This window comes from Eretmochelys imbricata, chromosome 24 (assembly GCF_965152235.1).
Source record: "Eretmochelys imbricata isolate rEreImb1 chromosome 24, rEreImb1.hap1, whole genome shotgun sequence".
In the NCBI taxonomy this organism is placed as follows: Eukaryota; Metazoa; Chordata; order Testudines; family Cheloniidae; genus Eretmochelys; species Eretmochelys imbricata.
In genome coordinates this window covers 8,373,063-8,400,489 of record NC_135595.1, presented here as the reverse complement: position 1 = coordinate 8,400,489, position 27,427 = coordinate 8,373,063, and the positions used below count along the sequence as shown (strand labels likewise).

General features: G+C 55.5%; 1 protein-coding gene across 1 annotated transcript; it reads right to left on the bottom strand.

Annotated features, from left to right (window-relative positions):
* Positions 1-4,745: 4,745 nt before the first annotated feature.
* S100A10 (S100 calcium binding protein A10) lies at positions 4,746-21,875 on the bottom strand. Its single transcript, XM_077841162.1, has 3 exons — positions 21,766-21,875; positions 10,424-10,576; positions 4,746-5,206 (listed from the first exon to the last, which is right to left on the bottom strand). The coding sequence occupies exons 2-3, from the start codon at positions 10,553-10,555 to the stop codon at positions 5,045-5,047; spliced, it is 294 nt and encodes a 97-aa protein (XP_077697288.1). The 5' UTR covers positions 10,556-10,576; positions 21,766-21,875; the 3' UTR covers positions 4,746-5,044.
* Positions 21,876-27,427: the final 5,552 nt, after the last annotated feature.

Genomic DNA, 27,427 nt, shown 5'->3' with positions numbered 1-27,427 from the left:
CGGTGGTGTGGCTAGAGGACAGGCACGGTGCATTCCATTCAGCTGATGTGTGGAAGGGCCTCCTAACCAGAAACAGGACCGGGCTCTTGCAGCATCACCCCGCAGCATCACCCCACAGCAGCACGGTGCTCGCACCTCCCTGCTTGTTAGTGCCTTGGTCATGGGACAGTCGCACCAATAGCCCAGCTGTGTGTGAAGCTATTGCAGCCCCTCACGGCCTCTTTTCTCCCCCCTTCACGGATCGCCAGGCACAGCCCAGCGGCCGGGTGCCATTCCTACAGAGAGTGTGTCTGGTGTCCCTCGGGATAAAGGAGGAGGTTTGGCTGGAGCAAACATAAGGGGGATTCTGTGTTGAGGCTGCCGGATTCAGATCCTGTGAGTCTCTCTGGTTCCTTAGACTTCCCAGCCTCTGGTGCTTAGTGTCATCCAACAGGCTTGCCCTTAATTCTGGCTTGTATTTAGCTGTTTTGGAAGGGAATTCTGACGGCGCTCTGGAATCTGCCAGTTTGCTGGGGGACACTGCAGTGAAATGCAGTCTAAGGAATCATAGAATATCAGGGTTGGAAGGGACCTCAGGAGGTCATCTAGTCCAACCCCCAGCTCAAAGCAAGAGCTATCCCCAATTTTTACCCTGATCCCTAAATGGCCCCCTCAAGGATTGAACTCACAACCTTGGGTTTAGCAGGCTAATGCTCAAACCACTGAGCTATGGTCTGGCTTTCACCCCTTCCTTGCACCACAAGTCTGAATGGGATTCCCGGGCATGAGCTGAGGTGGGTGGGGACGATTTATTCAGCTGTGGGTCACGTGCAAGTCACATGGTCCAAAGGCCTGATCTCCGAGGTACTGAGCGCTTCCAGCCCCACATGGCTTCAGTGGAGCAGCCGGGAATCGGTTCTCCACGTTGTTCCACATTTCCAAGCACCGTGCACCCGATGGGCTGAGCCCTTTGGAAAGCCAGGCCCCAAGGGATTTATAACCCTGTGTGATTAATGCCTCCATTGTGTGAGGTTTGCTGTTCCCTGGCACCGAATCCTCCTAGGGCAGGACAAGGAAGCAGCAAGCTCCAGTCCTGAGCTGGCAGAGGAATGTGCTTCAGACACATATTTGGCAGGGGCTGCCTTCCCCCTCAGCAGCGCCTCCCTATTGTGTAAGGATCCCATTCTAACAGCTGGCCGGGTGAGCAGGCTGGCTAGTTCTAGGGAGCGAGGTGCTGAGCTGGCCTGCTTGCTGGTTCAGATCGGACCCAGCCTGGAGTGTCTGAAAGTCACAGTGGCTAATGTGTGTCGACTTACCCAAGCTGGCTTTAATCTAGCTATCTCGGGCACTGGAGCAGTGAAGCGCGGCCCGGGCCTGTGGCCCGTGAGTAATTACCCGGGGTTCCTGCTCTGGTAACCCGAGCTCCCCAGCTCGGATATATCTGCACAAGCTGCCTGTCACTGCAGTACAGATGGACCCACAGGCAGCTGGCCTCTGCGTGCAACGAGTTTGGTAGGTCTCTGTCCAGTGCCTAGTGAGCAAGAGGCAAAAATCACCAGCACCAATCGGCCTCTCTTTATTAAAAGCAAAGGAGGACTTGTGGCACCTTAGAGACTAACCAATTTATTTGAGCATAAGCTTTCGTGAGCTACAGCCCACTTCGTCGGATGCATCCAGGGGTATTTTCCAAGCAAGAGTGCAAGAATGCAGCAGCCTCCCATGCTGGGAGATGCTTGTGACACCCCCAGGGACAGGGAGAGTAAAAGGAAGTGGCGCCAGGGCTAGATCTTCAGCACTTGCAGGGCGCTCGGCTTCTTTACAGCACATCCAGGGCTGGGGAAGTGAAACCCACATGCCCTGAGGTGAAATAGGGGCTGAGGAAGGCTCATTAGAATGAGGTTGTGTAATTAAACGGTTAAGATCCCACACCCACTCCCGTGGGAGACCGTGGGGAAGCCCCACCCAAATACTCATATGCTCTTGAGCTCCTGGTATTTGTCGTCAGGTGGAGCTGCAGCAGTTCTCTGGCTCTCACATGCCTGTGATGGGGGAAGACTTGTCTCGGGGTTAGAGCAGGGAGGTTGGGAGCCAGGATGCCTCAGCTCTGTTCCAGGCTCTGGGAAGGGAGTGGGGTCTAGTGGCCCCAGGGAGAGAGCTTTGAGCCAGGACTCCTGGGTTCTATTCCAGGCTCTAAATGTGAGTGTGGGCTAGTGGTTAGAGCAAGGGGGGCTGGAGGGCTCTTCCCTGGAGGCTGTGCTGACTGCCTGGATCCCCGCTGCCAGTGAAAACAAGCAGGCGGCTCCTTCCCTCTGAGGCTGCTGCAGCGAGTGGCCCCAGGCAGAGCAGGCAGGCCCTGCTGAAAATCCTTAGGAAAATTCATGGGTTACAGGACACCTCTCCCTCCCTGAAAATAGCTAGGTGGGAGAAAAACAAACAAACAGCAGGGCAGGGAAAGTTGCCAAATCCACTCATGGGACCCAGTCCTGGAGCAGGAACAGCTTGTTGCCACTGCTTCCTAGTCCCCCCACAGGAATCACCTGCAAAGCTGAGAGCAAGTGAGGGACAAGGGTGTGAAACGGAGAGCTAAGGAGGGCCGGAGAGCTAAGGAGGGCCGGGGGCGGGGCTGCCTTCCTGCAGCTCAAGAGGCTATTCAAAGGAAGCCTGACTCAAAGGAAGAACAAGGAGGACTTGTGGCACCTTAGAGACTAACAAATCTATATGAGCATAAGCTTTTGTGGGCTAAAGCCCACTTCATCAGATGCATGGAGTGGAAAATACAGTAGGAAGATCTCTCTATATATATACCAACTCTAAAAAGACCAATCTTGGCAACCCCCATATTTTCATGGTCTCTGTGTATATATAGATCTTCCTACTGTATTTTCCACTCCATGCATCCGATGAAGTGAGCTTTAGCCCACGAAAGCTTATGCTCAAATAAATTGGTTAGTCTCTAAGGTGCCACAAGTACTCCTTTTCTTTTTGCGAATACAGACTAACATGGCTATCACTCTGAAACCTGACCCAAAGGAGTCTTCCAGCATAATACCAGCCCCCACCCCTAGAGTCCATTCCCCTCCCTGAGCCAGGAACTGAACCCAGGAGTCCTGACTCCGAGCCTCCTTGATTTAACACCCCATTTCCCTTCCGGGAGTCCTGAAACCCTACTCTGACCACTAGACTCTATTCCCCTCCCTGATCCAGAAATTGAACCCAGGAATCCTGGCTCCCAGCTCCCCGTGGACCCAATCCCCACTCTGGTGCCAGGTTAAACTTCAGCTGCTGATCTGTGATGAGTCAGCCCCATAACTGATTCCTCCAAAAAGACCCTACAGATGTGTTTTCCTGGGTGACCCAAGCCAGCGATCTGGCAGGCAAATGTGAAGAATGCTTCCAGCAATATTCTGGCTGGCTTGGAATCTGCTCCCCAAGCAGCACTGACCACATATGGAGGGATGCCCAGAAATTCCATGTCAGTAGGGGAAGCAAAGGAGGCGTCACTTAGGGCCTGGGATAAGGGCTATGTGAAAGTTAGGGGCCGATATACACCCAGCTGCCTTTCCTGCTGCATGGTAATTTGCACTGAGTCTTGCTTATCTAGTTTGGACGCTCAGGGCTGCCAGCCCTCCAGGATTGTCCTGGAGTCTCCAGGAATTAAAGATTAAACTTTCATTCGAGATTATGTCATGTGATGAAACTTCCAGGAATATGTCCGACCACAATTGGCCACCCTAGGGCTGTCCCAGAGTTGTCCTGCTGCATGGAAGCCATGTACTGCGTAGCAGTCACACGAACGAACCTGCTGGAAAATCCTGTCCTGGCCTCAGTGGGTAGGCTCTGTTAAAACTGATTGGCAGGCAAGGGCCAGAGCGTCTCTTGCCGTTAAAGATACAAGAGGGGCACCATGCTCCGGGTGCCGCACTCAGACAATGGCGCGTGGTGGGAAGCAGTTGCCTCTTTCCACAGTCATGCCCTTTGCACTGGGTTTCTGAGCCGGCACTTGGCCGTTTGCTTGGTCTGAAATCCCAGCGCTGTTTCCACATCTGTTCTGCTCAGGCTCATGGCAGAGATTTCTCTTTTGGATTGGGGCAGAGGGATGGGCGGCTCTAGAGCTGGCTCGCGGTTCATCTGGATCATGCCAAAACAAAAAGAGACAATGCACCAGCCTCATTGTCTCAAGCTGATTCAAACGCAGGCCCCGATGTGGGCCAGGGAGCGTGCAAGCTGGCTCTTTTGCACAGCCAGATTTCCAAATCTGAAGCTGTATTTGTATCAGCTTGAAACGATGGGGTTGGTGCACTTTGAACACGCCTGAACTCGGCCAGTGCAAATCCCACTTCACTGGACTTGGCGTGGATGTCGGTGGGTGTTTCTGGGAGCACACACGTGTTTTGGAGTGTGCGAGGGAGGGGGCATTGCATGCACTTCCTGGAGACTGTATTAGGGCAGCAAGCACTGTATGCTGCATACACTTTTTTGCAGGCTCTTTAAAAAGTGCTCTTTTTATTTAAAGCCATGCAAATGTATGCAAATTAGGCAAGCCCCTCCCCCCCGTGACCCTCAGTGTCTCAAAGCTCAGGTGCCCCTGTGCCAGCTTTATGTGTGTCTCCAGAATGCTCTATGCAGCTGCTCTGGAAGTTTGCAAACTCCATCGTCTCCGATTTATCGTGCCAGAGCTGTGGTTCCTGCACCCTTCAGGACTCGCTCTAGAGTGACGCAGATCAGACAAGGCCGGTGCAGAGAAAAAAAACTATATGCTGTTGGGATTTAAAAAAAAAAACAAAGGGAGGGATTCTTTATTGTAAGGCAAGGCATGGATACAATATAGAAATCATAAGCTGCTCTGGGGCGGGGATAGCAGGCTCTCTCTTGCCTGTTATATGGCAACTCGTGAGTCTGTTTGCACATTCAGAGGGTCACATTGTGTCCTTGATCCACATGCCCAACTTTCCATTGGTGTCAGTGGCCAGCTGGGAGCTCAGATCCAGGCCTCAATATGGCCCTCTTTATATGGCTCGGGGTTTAGGAGTTAGGCAGGGGAAGGGGGGTGTCTCCTGTCACCTCTTCATTTTCTCCCCTTCTGCTTCATGTGTACCACAAAGTAGTCGTTGCACGCGATGGTCAGCCCAGCCACTAGCGAGAAGAAGCTCTGGAAGCCGACTCTGCCGTCCCGGCACTGGTCTAGGTCCTTCATGATTTTATCCACAGCCATGGGGTCTTTCTGGTTCTGGGAAGGGAAAATACATGAAAGAAAAAGCAGAGGGGGGCTGTGAGTAAATGGAGCTGAATTTTCTCCTGGCTGAATCTGCTTCGTAGCAAGAGCGTGGGAGCCTGTTTGTGTGTCCATCCATGCTGGTGGCTCCATAGATCTTCATTTATCTGTTCATCCCCCCGTCCCACTGGCTCCATATCCATCCCTCCCTCTGTCCATCCCAGTGGCTCCCTATCCCATCATCTATCTGTTCATCCCTCTGTCCCACTGGCTCCATATCCATCCATCCATCCTTCTGTCCATCCCAGGGGCTCCCCATATCCATCCATCCATCCATCCCTCTGACTCCATATCCCTTCATCTATCTGTTCATCCCTCCATCCCACTGGCTCCATATCCATTCATCCCTCTGTCCATCCCAGTGGCTCCACATCCCATCATCTATCTGTTCATCCTTCCATCCATCTCAGTGTTCCCATAGCTTATCTGTGTGGGGCTTTGTATAGTGCCCATCATTGTGGCATCTGGGCATCTCTTTAAAAAGACACATGCTGCCCAGTCCTTCCACTTTCTCCCTGCTCTGACATTCCCCATACATCCTAGTTTCCCTGTGCCGGTCTTTCAGGCTCCAATCTGAGTGGATGGGAGGGGCTGCCTTCATGAATCAGCTTGGAACTGGGGCCCTAAAACTGTGCAAGTTCCTTGGGTCGTGGGCAGTCTCCTTAGTGGTGCATTGAACACCCCCAAGCCCCGGTAATAACTAACAACAATCTTTTAATTTAGCTTCAAACTCTTTCTCCCTCCACTCCCTGCAGTGTTCATAACTCAGACAGGCCGGTGCATTCCCCCGAAACTGACTGGCCTATATCCTATGCTGAACCACGGTGACTAGTAGTAAAACTCCCCCCGCCCTGTACAGAAGCTCAAGGGGTGCACATGTGGATTTCAGACCCTGTGCTGGCGTGAGTCTCCTCCTTGTGTAGCACACATCAGGCAACGCTCCCGTCCTGAGCGAGATACAAACGCTGAGCAGCGAATGTAAACTAGCTTTCAAAAATGCTTCTCCTTTCACCCCCCGCGGCCGGAGCTAAGGACGCCAATGGGCCCAGCCCTCTGAGCGCTGCGTGCACGACGTACTGATGAAGCTGTGGTTCCTGCGGGCTCCTTGCCCTGGGAAGGCTTGGAACCCACAGCTGCCGGTTTCCATTAGGCATGTGATCAAGCACCTAGTAGATCATTTAGTCTCTTCCCCACCCACGACCGGACCCAGTGGTACATTTCCTACTGCTTTTAAATGTCCGAAGTCATGTAGCTTTCACTACATCCCGTGGGAACATGAGGACTGTCAGAAGAGAGCAGATCAGGGCCCACCTAGCCCGGTATTCTGTCTCCGGCACCAGCTGCTTCACAGGCAGATGCAAGAGAGCCTGAACTGATGATGGGATAACCTGCTACCAGGGAAAATCTCCTCCTAACCCCATCACTTAGAGGTTAGCTCATGGCCTGAACCACAAGAGTTTAGATGGATCACCTCCTAGGCAGCTCTCACCGGGCCAGACTCTCTGTTGACGTCAATCAGTGTTGCTCTATTAAAGTCAATGAATCTAGGCAGATTTACACCAATTGAGGATCTGGTTCAGTGTCTGGAAACTTCTCCTGCCTTCACCTAAGTTTCCTTTTTCTTAATGTCCTCTCATTATTCTCAGCTCTACCATCCAAAATCATCCTGTCATGCCCAGCACAACGGGGTCCTGGTCCGTGAAGGGTCACGAGTACAAATAGCTCCTCAGTGTGCTCTTGAGGGTTCAGATCTCAGGTAGGGACAGCGGCAATGCTCAGCATTTGAGTATTTAAAATGAGTCTTGAAGAAAGTTTCCAGGGAAATCAATAGCACCATTTTACACTTCTGGGCTGCTAAAGGATCTCAGAGCGCATCACAACCTTTCACCAAGGCTCACTGCACATCTCTGGGAGGCAGGTGAACTTTATGAGTGGGAAACTGAATGACAGGGCAGTTAAGTGACTTGGGCAGGGTCATACAGTGAGTCAGTAGCAGAGCTGGAACTAGAACCCCTGCTCGAACCACTGTCCAAACATTCCTTTCCTAGAGAAGGAAACAGATGCCAGGAGTCCTGAGCCCTAGTCCCCACTCCTCAGATTTCCAGTGTCTTGATAGGTAAGTTCCTGTATATTTTGTCTTTCGATTGGGGGGTGGGGGTGGTAAATCCACAGTGGCATTGCTCCAATGTAGTGTGAATGCTAACTGTGATGTAGGCGTGCAGCACTTAGAATGAATGGCAGGCACTGTTTCCCGCAGGATCTGTTGCAATGGGACGGTCTCCCAGGCAGAGGAAGGAGACATTTAAAGCTGGCACATGCATTGCAAGGAGTGTGCGCGCCCAGGGCTGGGGACATGGGCTTTTCGCTCTGGTTTCTAGGATCTCTTCTAATGAGACATTCTGGATGTGATCCTGGAGGACATCGATTTCTGTGCTCTGGCAGTGAAATTTCACCCTGTACCAAGGCCTGGGCCCCCTGAGTCCAAGCACAAGGGGTCTGGAAGATGCAGGTGGGAGGAACCTTTTGCCCCATGGCTTGCAATAAACAAATAAACAAATAAACTCTGTGCATCCAGGCCACCCGCCAAGCTTATCCAGTGGGTTCACACAAAGCAATGGCTGGTGAGCTCTGCGCCCGGCCCACCATCTGCAAGCAACCACAGTGTTTGCTTTACAGACTGAGGAAACAGAACCCCAAGCCGTGAGCCCGGCTGTGCGTGATAAGCAGCAGCGTGTGTGTTCCAGCTGCTCCAGGCTGTTGCCACTCCAGCCGAGGACCTCTTAGCTCTGCTCTCTACCCCATACACCTGGACTGACGCGCATCAGCAAGGAGCCAAGCACTGAATTAGGTGAGAGGACCAAGCACAGGTTCAGATCTCCCAAATATTGGTGTCAACGTGGACCTTGAGGGCGTCATTCGAGAATTACAATGGGGTACCTGAGGTCAGAATACATCCCCTACAGCAACCTCAGTCCTGTCCCTGCATTCACTCTGGATCTACGCCGGTGCCGCTGGGATCAGAAGCTGGCCCCATGTCTCTGATTGCTCTCGTGGCGGTAAAAGCAAGGCTGGGGCTTTGAAGGGAGTTAGGCACACAGCTGTCCTTGACAGCCCATGGGATTTAGGTGCCTCTGAAAACCCAGACTAGATCAGTTACAGGGGATGGGCCACATCCAGCCTTGGGGTTCGCAGGAGCAATGCCACTGGGTGGCACCTGCTTATGCCAGCTGAGCTTAGCCAGCTGCAGGTGAGGCCCTGCCATGGAGGTGACTGTATCCCTGGGGCAGGGGGTAACGGGAGGACTACAGAGCACTGGTTAATTGCCGATGATCTCAATATGCATCCACACAGTGGGATGGATACCCTGGGGCTGGAGCATTAAATACCAATCTCTGATTGTATCAGCCTGTGCCACGCACATCAGCTTGCATAATAACCTGGCCTCTGTGAACGCTAGACGCTCAGGAGACGCAGGCGGGGAAGACAGTTATCTACAAGAACCTTGGGATGCCTAGCCCCGGGAGGGAGCATTGCCTAATGGTGAGAGCGGGGGGTTGGGAGCCTGGGCTCCTGGGTCGTATTTCCAATTCTGCCACTGACTAACTGTCTGATCCTGGGCAAGTCACTTGACTGCTCCATGTTATTCATGCTGTATTACACCTCCTGAGAGGCGACTCCAGCCGCTGCTCAGACATTGTGTCATTCCTCAGTTACAGGATCGCAGCTGGGTGCTCGGGAGATTTATTGGGGGGGCAGGAGGGGGGAGCGCTGCCCACCTGCCATTCTCACAGGTCTGTCCTGCAGCCGTCTTCTTGCTTTGGACAGCCAAGGAGCAGGGAGAACGCAGTGCACCAGGCTGCAGGGTTATTAATAGCCCAGCACATAGCAGGTTGTTACCAAAATGCTATTGTCTTGGACGATGCATCATTTATCAGGAAGGGAACACGCTGCCCAGAGCCTCTCCCCATTGTCTGTGTCACCCGCGAGCTGATAAATGGCAGGGAATCGAGTGCAGCAGCGACCCCACCCCTGCAGAGCCTCCTCTGCTGGAGGCGGTTGTGAGTCCTGGCTTCCGCGGTGCATGAATGCCACAGGGGCTGGGAGGGGGCGAAGGGGCCACTTGCCTCTCCGTGCCGCAGCTGGGAGTTTTCAAACCCAATGCCGGGGCCAATCCAAAGCCATGGGAACATGGCCACTGGCTTCAATATGATCAGGCCTTTTCGAGAGACAAGAGTGAGAGCATCTTGGGGCTAGAAGCCCGGAGGGCCAAATTCTCCAGTACAACCCGTAGGGACTCGAGGTGGAGTTGCCCTGGGGTAACAGGGCAGATCTCAGCCCAGAGACAGCTCCTCCTCATTCATCCTGGCCCCTCCCCTCCCTCCACTTCAAAGGCAGCAGTGAAGCAGGAAGGAGCCCACCACACCTCCCCCCTAAAGCCTATCCCATACTGGGGAAATGCAGCCACCTCTGGGGAGAAGCCTGGCAGCCAGCTTATGCCAAAAGCCATGCACCCAGGCTGAGGTTTTCAAAGCCAGTCAGCTGCCTTTGCCACGTGGCTTCCTTTGACGTGAACAAACAGCAAGCTGAAGAGCTAAATTCCATAGCTGGCTTTGATTGAGCGAGTCAAAGAAGAATTTTTCGGAGGGGAAATCGTCCGAGCATTATTTTACACGGCTACTGCGGCAGCACTGAGAGGCCAGCTGGGTCATGCCCTCATTTTGAGGGCAGAATAGTTTCTTCATTTGAAGTGAGAGGAGTTTAGCTGGAAAAATTATAATCACTCAACCTGGAATTTGACCGGGACTCTGTCTGTCTGGATCCTACGCTCTTTCTTTTTTGACCCTTGTCTGTCCTGTCCCATCTAGTCCATTTGCCCGTCCTCCCTGCTCTGTCTGACTTCTCTGATATGGTACCTGAACACCTTACCCTGACTTGTAAAAACCAGCTAAAGTATAAACCGGTTGGGACCTTAATTTTGCCTCTGAAGGTGCTTCCAGCTGCACAGCGCCCCCTAGCACCACCCTGGAGCATCATTGCTCAGTCCTGGCCTGGAGGGATGAGCGTCGCCCCCCCGCCCCCAAATCACCAGCCACTGGGACGAGCCAAGTCCCTCAATGGACCGTGACAGAAGGGATTAATCAGCAAATGAGCTTATCGGCATTTCTGACTCACATCCAAAAACCCAGGGAACTCCTTGTCCATCAGCACCCGGAGATCTTCTTTCGTCAGGTAGTTCTTGTCACCGGCGAATTTGTGGAAGGTGAACATCAGTGTCTCCATGGCATGTTCCATCTGAGACGGCATCTTTGCGCGGGTCTTTTGAGCCTGCCCAAGCGGAGAGAAATAGCACAGACAACAGTTAGCTTTGTTTTGTCTCAATAGCTGAACTCAGTTTTATCCCAAGGAGCAGGACCTCCCCATGCTAATTACTATGAGGGACGTGGACTGTGCCGTTCGGATTTGTAGTTTTTGAGGTCAGAAGGGTCCCCATTAGATCATCTCTTCTCACCTCCTGAATATTGCAGGCCACAGAGCTTTACCCTTCTACCCCTGTATTGAGCCCAATAACGTTTGACTAATGCATCTTCCAGAACGGCCTCCAGGCTGGATCTGAAGACATCACGACATGGAGAATCCACTGTTCCCCTCAGTAGTTTGCACCCTTATGATTAAAAACCGGTGCCTCGTTTCTAACTTGAATTCTAATACATCTGCCAAAGCTGCTAGCTAGTTAGGTTCTTACTCCCGCAGGCAGCCATCCCTGTGGGTTCTGAGCGCTCAGACCCGAATGGAAACTTTCCGTGGGTTCAAAAACCTGTTGCCAACGTTGTCGTATTTCTACATCTGCCTAGTTTTTAGAGGAGGTGGAGAACTGCTGGGACACAGAGAGGCAGACGCTAGAGAGGCCAGGAGAGTTGGGATAAAGGTCGGATCAACGTCCAAACCTCTGGACTTCCTTCCCATTTTAGCTCTGCTCGGCACGATGCTCACAGTCGCTGGCTTGTGCAGCTGGAGCGAAGGATTTCATTGCACAATAAATTCCTTCCCGCCTCAGCAGTTAACCCCCGATCAAACTGATACAATACACAGTCTCACCCCAAAGGCAGGACATTCTAGAACACCAAAAGGAGAACAAAATGTACCAGGGTAACTATACTCTCCTAACTCACAATACAGTTTATGGGACAAAAACCTGCTTTGGATGGGGGCAGCGTGGAGAGTTTGGTTTAAATTAGAAAAAGGGGGAGTGACTGGACAATCGCTGTGATTTTTCTTTCGTGTTCCAGCACTAGGGAAACGACTACGTCTCCCAGCTATTTCTGTCCAGGTCGCCTGATGCCTTGAAACTTTAGAGATGGTTTAGGTATTTTCAAGGGAAACCCTGGGTTAAAGCACTGGTGAGAAATGGTTAGAACAGAGGTGAGCAAACTACAGCCCGTGGGCCACGTTCGGCCCGCAGGACCCTCCTGCCCGGCCCCTGAGCTCCTGGCCCGGGAGGCTCGCCCCCGGCCCCTCCCCTGCTGTACCCCTCCCCGCAGCCTCAGCTCACTGCGCCTCTGGCACAATCCTCTGGGCGGGGGGCTGTGAGGTCCTGGGGCAGCGCAGCTCGGTGCTCTGTGCAGCGCAGTGTGTGGCTGGCTCCAGGCAGCGCGGTAAGGGGGCAGGGAGCAGGGGGTTTGGATAGAGGGCAGGGAAGTTCAAGGGGATGGTCAGGGGGCGGGGGTGTGGATAAGGGTCGGGGCGGTCAGAGGGCGGGGAATGGGGAGGTTGAATGGGGGCAGGGGTCTCGGGGGGGGGGGCAGTCGGGGCGGGGGTCCCGGGGGTGGTCAGGGGGGTTGGATGGGGCAGGGGTCCTGGGGTGGGGGGGGCATCAGGGGGCAAGAAGTAGGGGGCGGGGGCCAGGCCATGCCTGGCTGTTTGGGGAGGCACAGCCTCCCCTAACCGGCCCTCCATACAATTTCCGAAACCCGATGCAGCCCTCAGGCCGAAAAGTTTGCCTGCCCCTGGGTTAAAAACTGACTCATAACGTACTGCGGAGAGATTCGTAGATTTCAGAGCCAGAAAGGTCCATTATGATCATTTAATCTGACCTAGCACAGGACCAGGACATGGAATTTTATCCCCTTATTCCTGCGTCAAGGTCAAGAACTTGTGCTTTGAGCCACAGTTAATTGTTCAAAATATAAATCCCCATGAAACTCACCTGAGACAAGCTTAATATAAAAGCAAAAGACACGGCTAACAGCTGATTTTCCTATCTTATGCCTTTCGTAGCAAGATCCTTAGGAGCTCAACAATCTCTGCAAACTACTTAATAAAATTATGAGCCAAAAGCTGCCCAGCGCACGTATCCTAGGGCAGATTTCCAGCCTGTATATTCCAGGAACACTTCTCCCACCACTAAAATGCAATCACCTCTGGGGTGGAACATGGCAGCTGTTTATCAACTCATGGTAACGCTATGCAGCAAGACATTAGAGAATGTCCCACAGCGATCAATCCCCCTGAGAGGGGATGGAGTGGGTGATGTAAGAGGGCTTCTCGCCCCCTCCCCCTCTCTAGCATCTATGAATATGTGATTCACAGCAGCTTGGGACAGGAAGTAAAGACGATTCCTATTTCCTGGGGTAATTTGGGGGTGAGCAGGATGCAACTAGTGGAGTGGGTGTATAGCCGAGATGCATGTCCAGGCTAAGGAGAAACCTGACAGGTCTTAAAATACCCAGGAGCCATGCCTAGCAGCATGTGTGTCCCCAAACTGGTTACCCTGTACACTACACAGCCATACGGAGCAGCGGATGTCTGGAGAGCAAGCTTAACAGAAAGACTTGACCAGAGTCAGTAGGGAAAGCAAGGCTGGTTGGTAAACGTTGTGGATTTTTTTTATGAATTGTCAAAGCAAAGTCTTTCAAGGGAAGATTCCTTTCTCTGCCCCCCCACCAGGAACGGGAGACTTTGATCCATTGCCAAATCCAACTGCCTCGTACACTGCTGGGTAGCGAAGAGAAGTGAGAACAGGGGCGTGGAGCAAATGCTGCAATCCCATGAGTAGGGCCTCCAGGGGTGGGGGAAGAGTAATCGCTTCCAAAGCTCTTTAAAAAAGTCCTCCTCGAGCCATCTTTGCTGTGGGTGAAAGCAGCTTTTCTGCCGGGATCCCTTTTTGGTGTTTTACAAGAATATAGCCCTGTCTTGATGGTGTACGTGGTAACATGCCTTGGGATGCTCCTTCCTTTAAAAAGTAGAGATAGATGAGACGACAGACAGAGGGAACCAGCTGGCTTGAGGAAGTGTGAATGGGACATGGAACCTCTCTTTCCCTGGTCATCTGGTGCAAATACATCAGTAACAACATCTCACTGATGCTGGGTGTGTCTCACGTGCAACGTGTTTGCTGGGTCTCAGTCCCTTTCTTAGTGGCCAAACATTCCCGGCACGGAGAGCATCCTTATAATGTGTCCTCCTGTCCCAGCAGAGAACTCCCTCTCCAACCTCCAGAGGGGGTCCCCTGAGTATGTGGGCGGGGCATGTTGGTGGGAGAGCGATGGGGACGCTTGATGGGCTGGGATAACGGATGAGCCAACCCGCAGCGCCTCGGGATGGACAGCGCCATGGAGAATTCGCCAGCATAAAGGCTCCGCTGGCAGGGTAAGGGTTAAAAAGTTTGCTCAAGGGAATCCGTTCCAGAGCGGGCAGCAGATTGCTGCAAGCTGAGCAGCAGCTTCCTCCTCTGGGGAGCCAAGGGACTTTGGCCAAGAACGCCTCCCAGAGAGCAAAATCACCCCCCAACGTCAACCACATGCTCGGCAGGCCTCAGAGTGCTGATCGCAAGGCGTGTGCGCTCCCCACCCCACCCAGAGGAATGCAAAGGGAGGGGAAGGACTCCCTTCTGGGATACATGCACCCAGGGGTGTTAACAGCTGCTGCCCTCCATCGGGGACCCTAGGGAAAGGAGCCCCGCAGACACTTAGTGCATCCGTGTGCCAACAAACATGAGGTACAAGCGATTCCACTAGTGCACAGCAAGTCCTCCACACGCACATCCCTTCTCTGCTCCACGCGCGGCTCTGAGCCCCTTGGAAGGGATTAGGAGCGAACCGCGTCATCCCTGAGCATTGAGACACGCAAAGGGGTCTGTGTGGGGCGGGGTACTGACCTGGCACCCAGCCTGCTCCCATCCGGCGGAGCAGGGATTTCTTTGGAAGACTCTGAAGTCTGAGGGATGTTGGTTCCAAATGCTCAGCGTTGGGGGAAACGTTCCTGGCCTCCCCCAGGGTACAGTGGGATAAACGAAGGGAGCCAGCAGCCAGTGCACGGGGCATGCCGCCTGCTCTGCCCAGGCCTCGTTCCTTTGCCAGGCAGTCATTGGCCCACCTGGGCATTTGTGATGGCTTTGGAGCTACACCAAAGAGGCCCTCAGCCTGTTCTCGGCTTTTAAGGACAGCCGCAAAAAATCTCACCACGCTCACAGCTGCCATTTTTCCTCCTCCCCGGGGACCGTTATTTTGGCCCCCTTCGGAAGACATGGTCCCAGTCCTCTGCTGTTCCATTGCAAAGGCGGATGCACAAGTTGCACGAGTTCTAGGGCACGGATGCACGAGTTAACAGCCCGCCTCATGGCGGACACTTGCTCCTTCCTAGGGGCGACTTCTGCCTGGCGCCCGCCTGCGACACTGGTCATGCTATTGCCCATGGCATTCGGCAGTTCTCCCCTGTCCTCTCGCCCCTTGGGGTGAATTAGCAGAGCCCTGCCATCACTCCAAGCTCAGGGCGCAAAACCTGGCCAACAGGCCGCGCCTCAGAGCTCAACATTATCTTTTGGGGGCCGTAATCTCGGCCCCTCCTGGGCCACTTCGCCTCGCGCAGACTCCTCGCGAGGAGATGGGAGCGAGCCCAGCCGCCTCTCCTCTATCTCTGCCGATCCGAGCTACCGCAGCCTTTCCGGGAAGTCGTTTCGCCATTCGGCCTTGGGAGAAAGAGGAAAACCCCGGAGGGCAGGCAGAGGGGATCGGGCAGGCTCCAAAATCAAAGCGATTGGGTCCTTGACCCCCTTCGTAGGTGAACGTCTGGCGGTGTCAGGCCAGAGATGGACTGAGGGGGTTGGAGTTCAGGCCGGGCGTCCCATCTGGGGTCGAGCTTGATGGTTGCAGAATCCTACCAGCTGCTGTGACGAGATTCCAGCCGCCGAGTTCAGCTCCTCTGACCACATGGCCACCATCTGGCGTGGGGACCGACCTTCCATTCTCCTCTGTTCCTGTGTTATCCCTGCGTGACCCACTGTGGAGTGGGTGCGAGAGCATGTTACATGGCCAGCTAGAGAGGCTTAGGTTGGGCTGTCGCATCTCATGCTTCTAGCTGTGGAGATCCTGGTACCGTGGCCAGTCGAACGGGGCACTTGGAAGTGATACGACTCTGAAACTGGGGGAGAAGCGTGGCTTGAGGTCCTGATGCAGACCCGTCTCCAATGAGGGCCCCAACTCATCTATTCCCTCAGGCCATATTGTTCTCTCTGGTCCATTTCCCATGGATGCAGTGCTCATGCCATCCTTTAGAATAGAGGCTGGGGTGGGAAGTGTGGGGCCCGTAGCAAGGGAAAAACTCCCCAATTCCAGTTGTGTAACAGGTGGGTGACAAACAGCAAGACAGGAGGGACGCAGCCAAGCCAGTATTCCTCGGGAGCTGTGTTTGTCCCCTGCCTGTCCAACCCAGGGCAGGGCAAAGCCTATAATGAGAGCGTCTGAGCAAATACAATGAAACAGCATCTAAAGCTCCAGCCCCAACCCAGCGGTGGGAGTTTGCTGGGGCCCCACGCAGACAGGGTTTGTTTGCTGACAGGGCGGGATGGAAAAATAAACCCAGGGCAGGATGGAAAAATAATCCTGATGTGTGATAAACAGGACTCTGTTGTTTCTGGCCAGGTTCTCCTCTCCCCCTGAAACTGCAGTCCACACTGGAGCAGTGCAGGTCACCACACCCCACCCACCCTCCATCCCAGGGTGTCCTCCCTGCCCCTGCCCGGCCTGAGCTAGTATTTTCCAGCCCTGCTGAAAAGTAGCCAGCAGAGCCTCTGAGGAAATGACTCAGGTTTTTCCATCTCCATCCAGGAGCAGGATCAACCTGTCCTGGGCTGGTGGGTTTTCTGCTGCCTCAAACAGTCAGCACAGCCACCAAAGCTGGGGACAGATAGCAGAGGAACTGCGCAGGATGACACCCAACCAGCCTGGGGATGGGGAGGGGAACGCCAGGGACAAAGCTCTTCATGGAGACCCCTTCCCACCTGTCATAAATATAAAGGGAAAGGTAACCACCTTTATGTATGCAGTAATATCAAGCCCCTCCTGGCCAGAGGTACAGAATCACTTACATGTAAGGGGTTAATCAGTTCAATTAACCTAGTTGACTCCTGACCAGAAGGACCAATGGGGAAAGAAGATACTTTCAAAGCTGGGGGAAGGGGGAAGATTTTGTTTGTGCTCTTTTTTTGTTCCCTCTCGGGACAAAGAGAGAGACCAAGCAGGTAACCCAGCTCCTACGGAAATGATACAGATAAAATTCCAGAAATTGTAAGCAATAGCAAGGAAATGCATTAGATTATCTTTTGTTTTAGCTTGTGAATTTTCCCTATGCTAAGAGGGAGATTTATTCCTGTTTTGTAACTTTGAAGTTGAGCCTAGAGGGGAATCCTCTGCGTTTTAAATCTTTTTATTACCCTGTAAAATGACCTTCCATCCTGATTTTACAGAGGTGCTTTGTTGACTTTTTTCTTTATAATAAAGTTCTTCTTTTAAGAACCTGATTGGTTTTTAGTGTCCTAAAACCCCAAGCATCTGTGCTCACCTTGTTAACCTATTGGTTGGTATATTATTCTCAAGCCTCCCCAGGAAAGGGGGTGAAGGGGCTTGGGGGATATGGCTCCAAGTGGCCCCTCCCTGAATGTTTGTTTAAATCACTTGGTGGTGGCAGCAGTACCATCCAAGGACAAGGAAAGGAATTTGTGCCTTGGGGAAGTTTTTAACCTAAGCTGGTAAATATAAGCTGGGAGGGGGGTCTTTCATGCGGGTCCCCATATCTGTACCCCAGAGTTCAGAGTGGGGAGGGAACCCTGACACCACCCATTCTCGGTCAGATGCTAGCCTGGCACTTGAAAGCCCTGGGTTCAAGTCCCTGCCTCACCACAGGCTTCCTGTGTGGGTCACTTAGCTCCTCGTTGCCTCAGTTTCCCATCTGTAAAATGGGCGCTGTGAGGATAAATACACCAAAGACTGGGAGATGCTCAGATACTACAGCCATAGGGGTCAGGTAAGCATGATAGCAAAATGTCCCCTTCTAGTGAGTTGCACTAGGATGATCCGTTTGTATAGCAGTAGCATCTAGTAGCCCAGTTGTCGGCAAGGGCCCAGCCATGCTAGGTGTTGTACAAATACAGAGCAAAGAGACAGCCCCTGGATAGCCTGTTGCAAATCACTGGAAGAAAAAGACGAATCTCCCAGTTAAATACCATTTGGGAAGCACGGATCATAACAACACTGAGCTCTTTTATAGGGCTTGCATCTGCAGATCTCAAAGCACTTTGCAGAGGAGGGTTAGTGTCATTAGCCACATAACCGAGGCCCAGAGGGGGGAAGGCCCACATTTTCCAAAGCAGAGGCCCTACCTCAGGGACGCTCTAGTTGTTGGCCAGAAAGTATCTTTTTTTTTAAAAAAGAAAGCTCAGGTTCTCATGGTCCCAGATCCTGAAATCAACCAATCAATGGGAGTTAGGGGCCTAAATACCTTTGAGGCTCTGGGCCATGGCTCCAGAAACTGGGGCTTTGAGTAAAACACCAAATATTGTAAAACTGGCCATAAAATGTCAAGAGTGGACACAAGGATGCCTAGTAATAGCTGTGTGGCCTAGTAATTAGAGCAATGGACTGAGAGCCAGAACTCCTGGGTTCTCTTTCCTGGTGGGAGTGGTTAGAGAAGTGCAGAGACAGGGCTTCTGGGTTCTATTCCTGGCTCTGGGATGGTTACTGGTTACAGCACATGGCTGGGGGGCAGGACTCCAGGTTCTATTTCTGACTCCGCCCGTGCGACCATGGAGTGAGGCTCCGTGCCTCGGTTTCCCCATCTGTGAAATGCTGCCTCTCCTGTGAGGTCTTCGGATGCAACATGATAAATAAGGACACAGCATTCGGACTGAATTATCCAAACACAGCAGGGCTGCCTTAGAGCGGAGCGGTTTTTGTATTCCCTTTCAGAGCAGCGTCTGTCTCAGCAGGATTGCAGCCTGCTCCTTGCCAGGCCTGGGGACTGTCCTGTAGCACCACTGAAGCCAGTGGGCCAGATCCCCAGCTGGTGTGAATCAGTATAGTGCCACTGAGGTCAATGCCAACTGGCACCAGCTGAGGATCTGGCCCTTGGCCCTCCTTAGTTCTGCATTTGCTTTGCCCTGAGATTTGCAGCTGGTGTCTGAAAACCTCCATGGGAAAAACAGGAAGCCCAGCCCAGCTTGGCAGTTGTGCCCACTGTGCTCGGGGCTGCTTGCCTGGAAAATTGGCCAGAGCCCCTCATCAGCTCCACATTCGAACTTCACTTGGAAAAAGCTCCGGGAACAGAGTGGCAGGCCCATCCCTCCAGATCCAGGAAAGAAGGGGGGCTGGAATGCAAGTCTCCTCAAAGGACCTCTGTTCCTGGATCGTCAGCTGGGGCTCATGCCAGCTCCGCTGCATTGTTCTGTCCGCTAGAGTCTGGCAGGGCGTGCACCATTCTCAGTCTGAGAACAACACCACCCCTAAGATCCTGCCTGAGGCAGCCTCCAGCCCAAGGGCAGGTTCTGAGGAGCAGATCAGAGAGATCCTATTGAAAGGAGCCTTCCCAGAGCAGGCACTGGACTGGAATCCAGACTGTGAGTGAAGCGGGAGGGAGCCTTCTTCCCAAAGGGTTATTCAGCCAAGTCACGGACCCAGCTCTCCGTCCCTCCCTGCCCGGGACATGCCCAGTGACAAAGTCTGGGTCCTTAGAAATGGGAGCCTACCCACACACACCGGCACAAAATGGGTGGAACTCAATTCCACTGGGATGAGTCAGGGGAGCATCTGGAGCATTCCCAAAGGGCATCTCCCTCTGCAGGGCAACCCCAGCCCAGCCCCAACAAGGAAACCGGCGCTGTGCAGAGAGAGAGCAGCAAGCAGGGAGGTGGCAAACAAATATTTGAAATAAGTCATACATTTTTAACAAGTGAGTACAATTAACCATTGGAACAATTGACCAGGAGTCAGGGTGGATTCTCCATCACCAGCCACTTTTATCTCAAGATTGGGTGGGTTTTTTTTTTAAAGAAAGATCTGTTCTAGTTCAAAAGGAGAAGTGGCCTTGGTATCTATGAATCAAACCAGGCTCCCAGCAAGAAAAGCAACTCCGGCTGGAAGCCTGGATCCTTGGAGCTTCTGAGCAGCGCTTGGAAAAGAACATGAATGCATCCGATGAAGTGAGCTGTAGCTCATGAAAGCTTACGCTCAAATAAATTGGTTAGTCTCTAAGGTGCCACAAGTCCTCCTTTTCTTTTTGCGGATACAGACTGACACGGCTGCTACTCTGAAACCTGGAAAAGAACAGCGTGTCCTCAGAATCTGCCCCGTGTGGTAAAAACTGGCTGGCTTTCGACGCTGTGATTACACGTCCCTGCACGTAACCACCTCTCTTCTCCATTGATCCGTCTTGCTCGCTCGCTCTACGGCAGCTGTACTATCTATAGCAAGCATCGCATTGGGGTACCTTGCGGGAGCACCGATCTGGCTCTCTTGCGCCTCTCCCTTGGCCCCACAGCAGCCATTGAAAGTGTTCAAGCTGTTTGCATCCCCTTGTAAAGCTCAGAAAGGGCCTGTCCCCTCGCTTCCCGGTTGCCCAGTGTCTGAGAGCAGGGGCCATGCCCAGGCTTCCCAGACCGTGGGACGCTCGCACCAGTTGTGCTCCGGACACGGCAGACCCCAGGCAGCGAGTTACCAGTGGAACCCCACATCCCGCTGCAGCAGGGAGTAATTCGGTCCTGACTGTCAGAAGTTCTGTGGCCTGCAGTGTGCCAGGAGGTCAGACCACACCAGATCATGATGGTCCCTTCTGATCTTAAAGTTGATGAGCTCGCGAAGGCCTTGCTCCGACTGGCGGCTGACGTGAATGGGACTGTGTAGCGTGAGTAGCTGTTCCTCACCTACACTCATGCACACACAGGGCACATTCCCCCTTTGGGGTGACTCCCCTGCATGCAGCGGGGCTCCCCCAGGCGTGGGTTTGGCTCCATCCTGAGCACTAGCAAAGGGGGTGTGGTCCGAGTGCTCTGAAGAGCAAAGCAACCTTCGCACTTTGCCATTGGTTAGACACACCCAAGATCTGTGGGGCAGAGGGGAGCATGGAAAGAAGAGGGGGCTGGAAAGACCCCACCCCACGCAACACATGCAAAGGGGTGCAGAACAAACCGACAAGCCCGGCTCTTCGGCACAAGGACAGGGCCCCACTAGATGCTAAAAGTCTAATCCACCTGAGCCTCCCAAAGAAAGCTGGGGTCCAGCGGCAGCTCCCAGAATCCCATCCCAGTGCAGACTTCACTCCGTCCCACGGCAACATTCACACCCGAGCGGGACCCCAGGGAGGGGACACGTCCCAGAGCCCTTTCTGTGTTGGGGGGGGGGGGGAACATCGATGATGCCCCCACAAGTGGCACCAGCAGATAATAGTAACGAGCCTGTCCCCGATAATTCTGCCCCCATGACGGACCGACAGACCCTCTCGCCGCGGGTGTGACGCCCCAGGCTGCTGCTCCTTGCTCCTCGGGGTGTGTCCCTGCCCTGGGTGCTCTGGGCTCCTGGACAACAGCAGCAGCTACAGCGCTGGGAGTGACCACAGCATGGTGCCACCCTCACAGCCAGCGGGGCTGGATTGGGGCGCCCCGGCTGGGATTATGCTCCCCCCATCCCCAGGGGCAGCGGGGCTAGGGCTCCCCTCTCCTAAATCCATCTTCTGCAGCCTCCCCCAATTCCTGCAGCAGCAGGCTCTGGGGTACCCCAGCGCTCCGACTCCTGGCTGGGGGGTGCGGGGGGGGGGGAGAGCAGAGCTGCGGCACCTCCCCCGCCCCCGTCCAGCTGAGGCATCCAGGCTGGGGGGGCAAGAAGAAAGCTCAGAGCCCCCCACGCTGGGGCGTGTCCACAGATGGGGGCTTTACCCCTCCCCGGGGTTAGTGCCCTGCAGGAGGGGCTGGGGGGCAGGAAGGCAGCCCAAAGCCCCCCAGGGGGTGTCCGGAGATGGGGTCTTTGTCCCCCCAGGTCAGTTCGCTGCAGGAGGGACTGGGGGGCAGGAAGGCAGCCCAGAGCCCCCGCAGGGGGTGTCCGGAGATGGGGGCTTTGTCCCCCCGGGTCAGTTCGCTGCAGGAGGGACTGGGGGGCAGGAAGGCAGCCCAGAGCCCCCCAGGGGGTGTCCGGAGACGGGGGCTTTGCCCCCCCCGGTCAGTTCTTTGCAGGAGGGGCTGGGGGATCCCGACTCACCTTGGCTGGGACGCAGGAGCGCAGCAGGCGTGCGGGGACCGAGGCTCAGGACTGTGGGTGGGACCGGAGCCGCCGGCCCTATAGACTCCGCCGGGGGAGGGAGGAGATCCGGGGCGGGGGAAACCTGAGTCCGGCCCGGGCGGAGCCACGCGCGGTTCCCTGCAGCCCCGAGCCCGGCTCGCTGGTGCCCCCTGCCTTTGGCACCGCGCTCCGGGCCGGCCTGCGCCCAGCCGCCGGGCGGCGAGAGCCCGTCTGCCGCCTGCCCCGCCCCGGCCGGGGGTTGGAGACACCAGGTGGGCGAGGGAACAGCTGGTCTGGCCCCGCGCCTGAGAGACACCGACCAGCCTTCCAGGCCAGCTGTGTGCGTCTGTCCCGGCAGCCCGCTCCTGTCTGTCCGTCCAGCCACCCCCAACACCGCTCCTGTCTGTCCCTCCAGCCAGACCCAAACACCGCTCCTGTCTGTCCCTCCAGCCCCCCCGGATACACCGCTCCTGTCTGTCCGTCCAGCCACCCCCAACACCGCTCCTGTCTGTCTGTCCAGCCCCCCCGGATACACCGCTCCTGTCTGTCCCTCCAGCCAGACCCAAACACCGCTCCTGTCTGTCCGTCCAGCCCCTCGGATACACCGCTCCTGTCTGTCCGTCCAGCCAGACCCAAACACCGCTCCTGTCTGTCCGTCCAGCCCCTCGGATACACCGCTCCTGTCTGTCCGTCCAGCCCCTCGGATACACCGCTCCTGTCTGTCCCTCCAGCCAGACCCAAACACCGCTCCTGTCTGTCCGTCCAGCCCCTCGGATACACCGCTCCTGTCTGTCCCTCCAGCCAGACCCAAACACCGCTCCTGTCTGTCCCTCCAGCCAGACCCAAACACCGCTCCTGTCTGTCTGTCCAGCCCCCCCGGATACACCGCTTCTGTCTGTCTGTCCAGCCACCCCCAACACCGCTCCTGTCTGTCTGTCCAGCCCCTCGGATACACCGCTCCTGTCTGTCTGTCCAGCCAGACCCAAACACCGCTCCTGTCTGTCCGTCCAGCCCCTCGGATACACCGCTCCTGTCTGTCCGTCCAGCCAGACCCAAACACCGCTCCTGTCTGTCCGTCCAGCCCCTCGGATACACCGCTCTTGTCTGTCCGTCCAGCCAGACCCAAACACCGCTCCTGTCTGTCCCTCCAGCCCCCCGGATACACCGCTCTTGTCTGTCCGTCCAGCCAGACCCAAACACCGCTCCTGTCTGTCTGTCCAGCCACCCCCAACACCGCTCCTGTCTGTCTGTCCAGCCCCCCGGATACACCGCTCCTGTCTGTCCGTCCAGCCAGACCCAAACACCGCTCCTGTCTGTCCGTCCAGCCCCCGGATACACCGCTCCTGTCTGTCCGTCCAGCCAGACCCAAGCGCCACTGCTGTCTGTCCGTCCAGCCACGCCCAACACTGCTCCTGTCTGTCCACCCAGCCCCCCGGATACACCGCTCCTGTCTGTCCGTCCAGCCACCCGGATACACTGCTCCTGTCTGTCCGTCCAGCCAGACCCAAACACGGCTCCTGTCTGTCCGTCCAGCCAGACCCAAACACCGCTCCTGTCTGTCTGTCCAGCCCCCCGGATACACCGCTCCTGTCTGTCCGTCCAGCCAGACCCAAACACTGCTCCTGTCTGTCTGTCCAGCCCCCCGGATACACCGCTCCTGTCTGTCTGTCCAGCCCCCCCGGATACACCGCTCCTGTTTGTCCAGCCAGCCAGACCCAAACACCACTCCTGTCTGTCCGTCCAGCCACTCCCAACACCGCTCCTGTCTGTCTGTCCAGCCACCCGGATACACCGCTTCTGTCTGTCTGTCCAGCCACCCGGATACACCGCTCCTGTCTGTCCGTCCAGCCCCCCCGGATACACCGCTCCTGTCTGTCCGTCCAGCCAGACCCAAACGCCACTCCTGTCTGTCCGTCCAGCCACCCGGATACACTGCTCCTGTCTGTCCATCCAGCCCCCCAGATACACCGCTCCTGTCTGTCCGTCCAGCCAGACCCAAACACCGCTCCTGTCTGTCTGTCCAGCCCCCCGGATACACCGCTCCTGTCTGTCCGTCCAGCCACCCGGATACACTGCTCCTGTCTGTCCGTCCAGCCCCCCAGATACACCGCTCCTGTCTGTCCATCCAGCCACCCCCAACACCGCTCCTGTCTGTCTGTCCAGCCACCCGGATACACCGCTTCTGTCTGTCTGTCCAGCCACCCGGATACACCGCTCCTGTCTGTCCGTCCAGCCCCCCCGGATACACCGCTCCTGTCTGTCCGTCCAGCCAGACCCAAACGCCACTCCTGTCTGTCTGTCCAGCCACCCGGATACACCGCTTCTCTCTGTCCGTCCAGCCACCCCCAAACACCGCTCCTGTCTGTCCATCCAGCCAGACCCAACACCACTCCTGTCTGTCTGTCTGTCTGTCTGTCCAGCCACCCGGATACACCGCTTCTGTCTGTCTGTCCAGCCACCCGGATACACCGCTCCTGTCTGTCCAGCCATCTCCATACACCACTCCTGTCTATCTGTCCAGCCATCCCCTACACCACATCTAATCTAATCTATCTATCTATCTATCTATCTATCCTGCCCGGCCCCAGGAATTATTTAGAGTTAAGGGGAGGGCGAAGGATGGGGACAGGATGTTCAGAAACCCCAGGGAATGGGGCCAGCTGGGTACCGAGGTTAAAGAGAAAGGGGGGGGACGGTGTATGGGGCTAGATAGGTAGGTGTATGAGGTGTTTGGGGAGGGAAAGAAAGGAAGAAGCACCAGGACCTGAAGGGACCACACCCAGGGCAGGGCCAAAAATAACACCTCAGATCAGCAATCCTGCTCACCCTATCTAGCCCCATACACGCCCTCTCTCTTTAACCTCGGTAACCAGCTGGCCCCATTCCCTGGGGTTTCAGAGCAGCCCGTCCCCACCTTTCCCCCTCCCCTTCGCTCTCAGTCATTTCTTGGGCAGGGCAGGACCGCTGCTCCAAGGTGTTATTCTTGGCCTGCTCCCAGCCCTGCCCTGGGCGCGGCCCTTTCAGGGCCTGGCGCTTCCAGGCCCCTGTTGGGAACTTGCTGTGGGAATGACGGCCTTGCCGCTCCGGTTCTATTTATTGCCTGGACACATACAGCGTGGGCAGGGCCCGGGTAAACTCCCCTCCTGCACCCCTGGCGCCAGGCCTCAGGGAGGCTCCATCTCGTGCAGCTGGGCGGTTGGATCTTCATGCCCCGCTCAGTCTGTAGCTGCGGCTGCCGATGCACCTCAGCGCCGACTGGCACTTTACTGCGACACCGTCACTCAGCCGTGGGGGAGCTGGGCTGAGTCCCCCGCCCCGAACTCATCTCCCTGGGTGCGCACCAAACAGCCTCTGCCAAGCGAGGCTGGATTTGCACTGGGGACCCGGAGACGTGCGGCCCCACTATCTCACCCCGAGTCCCCTGAGTTTGAACTGGAACCTTCTCTGCTTGAAGTCCCAGGCTGTCTAGATGCTGAAGCTCCTCGCTCTGCGGGGCAGCTGTGGGGAAAATTCGGCAATTGCTTTTAATGGCCGTGCAGGCAAGGGAGGAAGCCGGCAATTGACGTGGCCAGAACCGTTCTGGAGTCTGGGTCTTCTGAGCAATGGTCTCCAGTGGTCGCTGAGCACGTAGCAATGCCAATGAAATGATTGATGGGGCCCTGATCCCCACATGCCCCATCCCTGTGCTTGGGGAAGGCCAGGGCGCATGGGGGCTTAAAATGGCTTTAATTCTTATGATCACGTGTCTTGCGGTAGCACCTGGGAGCCCCAGTGGTGGACCAGGACCCCATGGTGCTTGGTGCTGTACAAACACAGAACAAAGAGACGCTCCCTGCCCCAAAGAGGTTGCAATCTAGGTAGTCACCGTTGGGCTCCCCATGTTCTGGGTGCAGACAGGGCCTTGCCTGCCTCCCACTAGGTGTGAGTTGGGGCAACCCGTGGACTGTCCTACCTGACCTATCTGGACCCATGGAAGCAGAGAACAGGCAGAGTGCAGGGTGCTCTGGGTACTCCCCAAATTCGCCCCCCACGCCAGGGGCTGGGAGCGGGGCCCCGGGGGAGCCCTTACACCAGCCCTGCCCGGGCCGGAGAGGCCTCAGCACAAGGGAGATTCTCAGGAGCCGTTTTGGCCCATATTGCAACCCCTTTCTGCAGCCCAGGGCGACTGAGAATCCGGCCAGCATGGGCCATCCTCTCTCGCCTCTGGGCAGCCTGGGAAACCCCTCTGCCCTTCGCAGCTGGTCCAGCGCCGCACTGATGAGACTGAGCTGTCTCACGCACCCCAGGGAGATCTCGGGGAGCTCACACAAGGCCCAAGGCGTGGCTGTGGGTTGACATAGCTGTCACAGAGGGCAAGTCCCATGGCCCTTTCGGCCAGGGCACCAATGTGGTAGCTTCCCATAAGGCTCAGGAGATGCCAAGAGGCTAACCTGCCACAGCAGAGAACCAAGGGCATCTCTTCGCACCAATGGAAACAGCACCAGGCTACTGCCAGCCCAGCCACTTCCCTGCTGTGCACAGAGGACCCCTGGGACAGCTGAGTTATGCCTGGGCTAAGAACCAGCCAGTGAGCGCATCCTTCCCCAGGAGCTGAGCTGGGACTTCCCTTCCAGGCTGGGCAGGGAGAGCTCAGCCCCACCAAGGGTGGAAAATAGTTTCCCTGCGGGTAGAGTCCTTGCTTGGCAGAGTTTCGTGTCTCCATGCTAAGCCTTCCCCTGATTGCCGTCGCAATGGGTGGTTTCAGCTCCCGCTGCCCGGGCATGGGAGAAACAGTTCAGGCTTGTTCCACGGGAACCTTCAGAGCCCAGGTGCGTCTGGGGCCAAACCCTGAGGCCCAGCCCAAAGCTTTGGGACACTCAGAATCAGCCCCGGATTAGAATCTTACAGGCCTGAGGCGATGCCCACTGGCACCGAGACCTCATTTACGCCACAGCGTAAAGGGGCCTTAGGGTGGGTGGAAATGGCCCCCGAGAATCCCCTCTGCACAGATCCGGCGTAAGGGCCCTGAACCCACGTGGGGGTGGATTGGGGGCGTGGCCAGAGCGCACTGCACTGTGGCTGCTCTCTGCTCTCCAGGGCCCGTGGGGGCGGTGGGGGCGTGGCCAGAGTGCACTGCACCGTGGCTGTTCTCTGCTCCCCAGGGCCCGTGGGGGCAGATGTGGGCGTGGCCAGAGTGCACTGCACCGTGGCTGTTCTCTGCTCCCCAAGGCACATCGGGAAGAGAGCATAAGTTAGAGCCAACCCGAAGCTGCTCTGACTTACGCTGGGGGGGCGGGCAGGGCTGCACAAAGTTGCCCATTGGAAGACCATGTTTTCAGTTGCTTATAACTTTGCCAGACTTCAACTGTTTGGGCTGAAACTTTCTGTGATCAGGGTCTGCCTCCGGCTGAATTCTGCTGGGAAGTTTTAACTAAAATGGTTCAGTCATTTCTGAGAACAAAGTCAGGGAAATAAACCCAAACTAAACAAACCTCCCAGGTCATGTTTTCTCGACCTTTCATCATTTTTGTTGCTCTTCTCTGGACTCTCTCCAGTTTGTCCACATCTTTCCTGAAATGTGGAGCCCAGACCTGGACACAATACTCCAACTGAGGCCTAATCAGCACGGACGCCCCACAATAGTCCAGCAGGTGTCGATTGA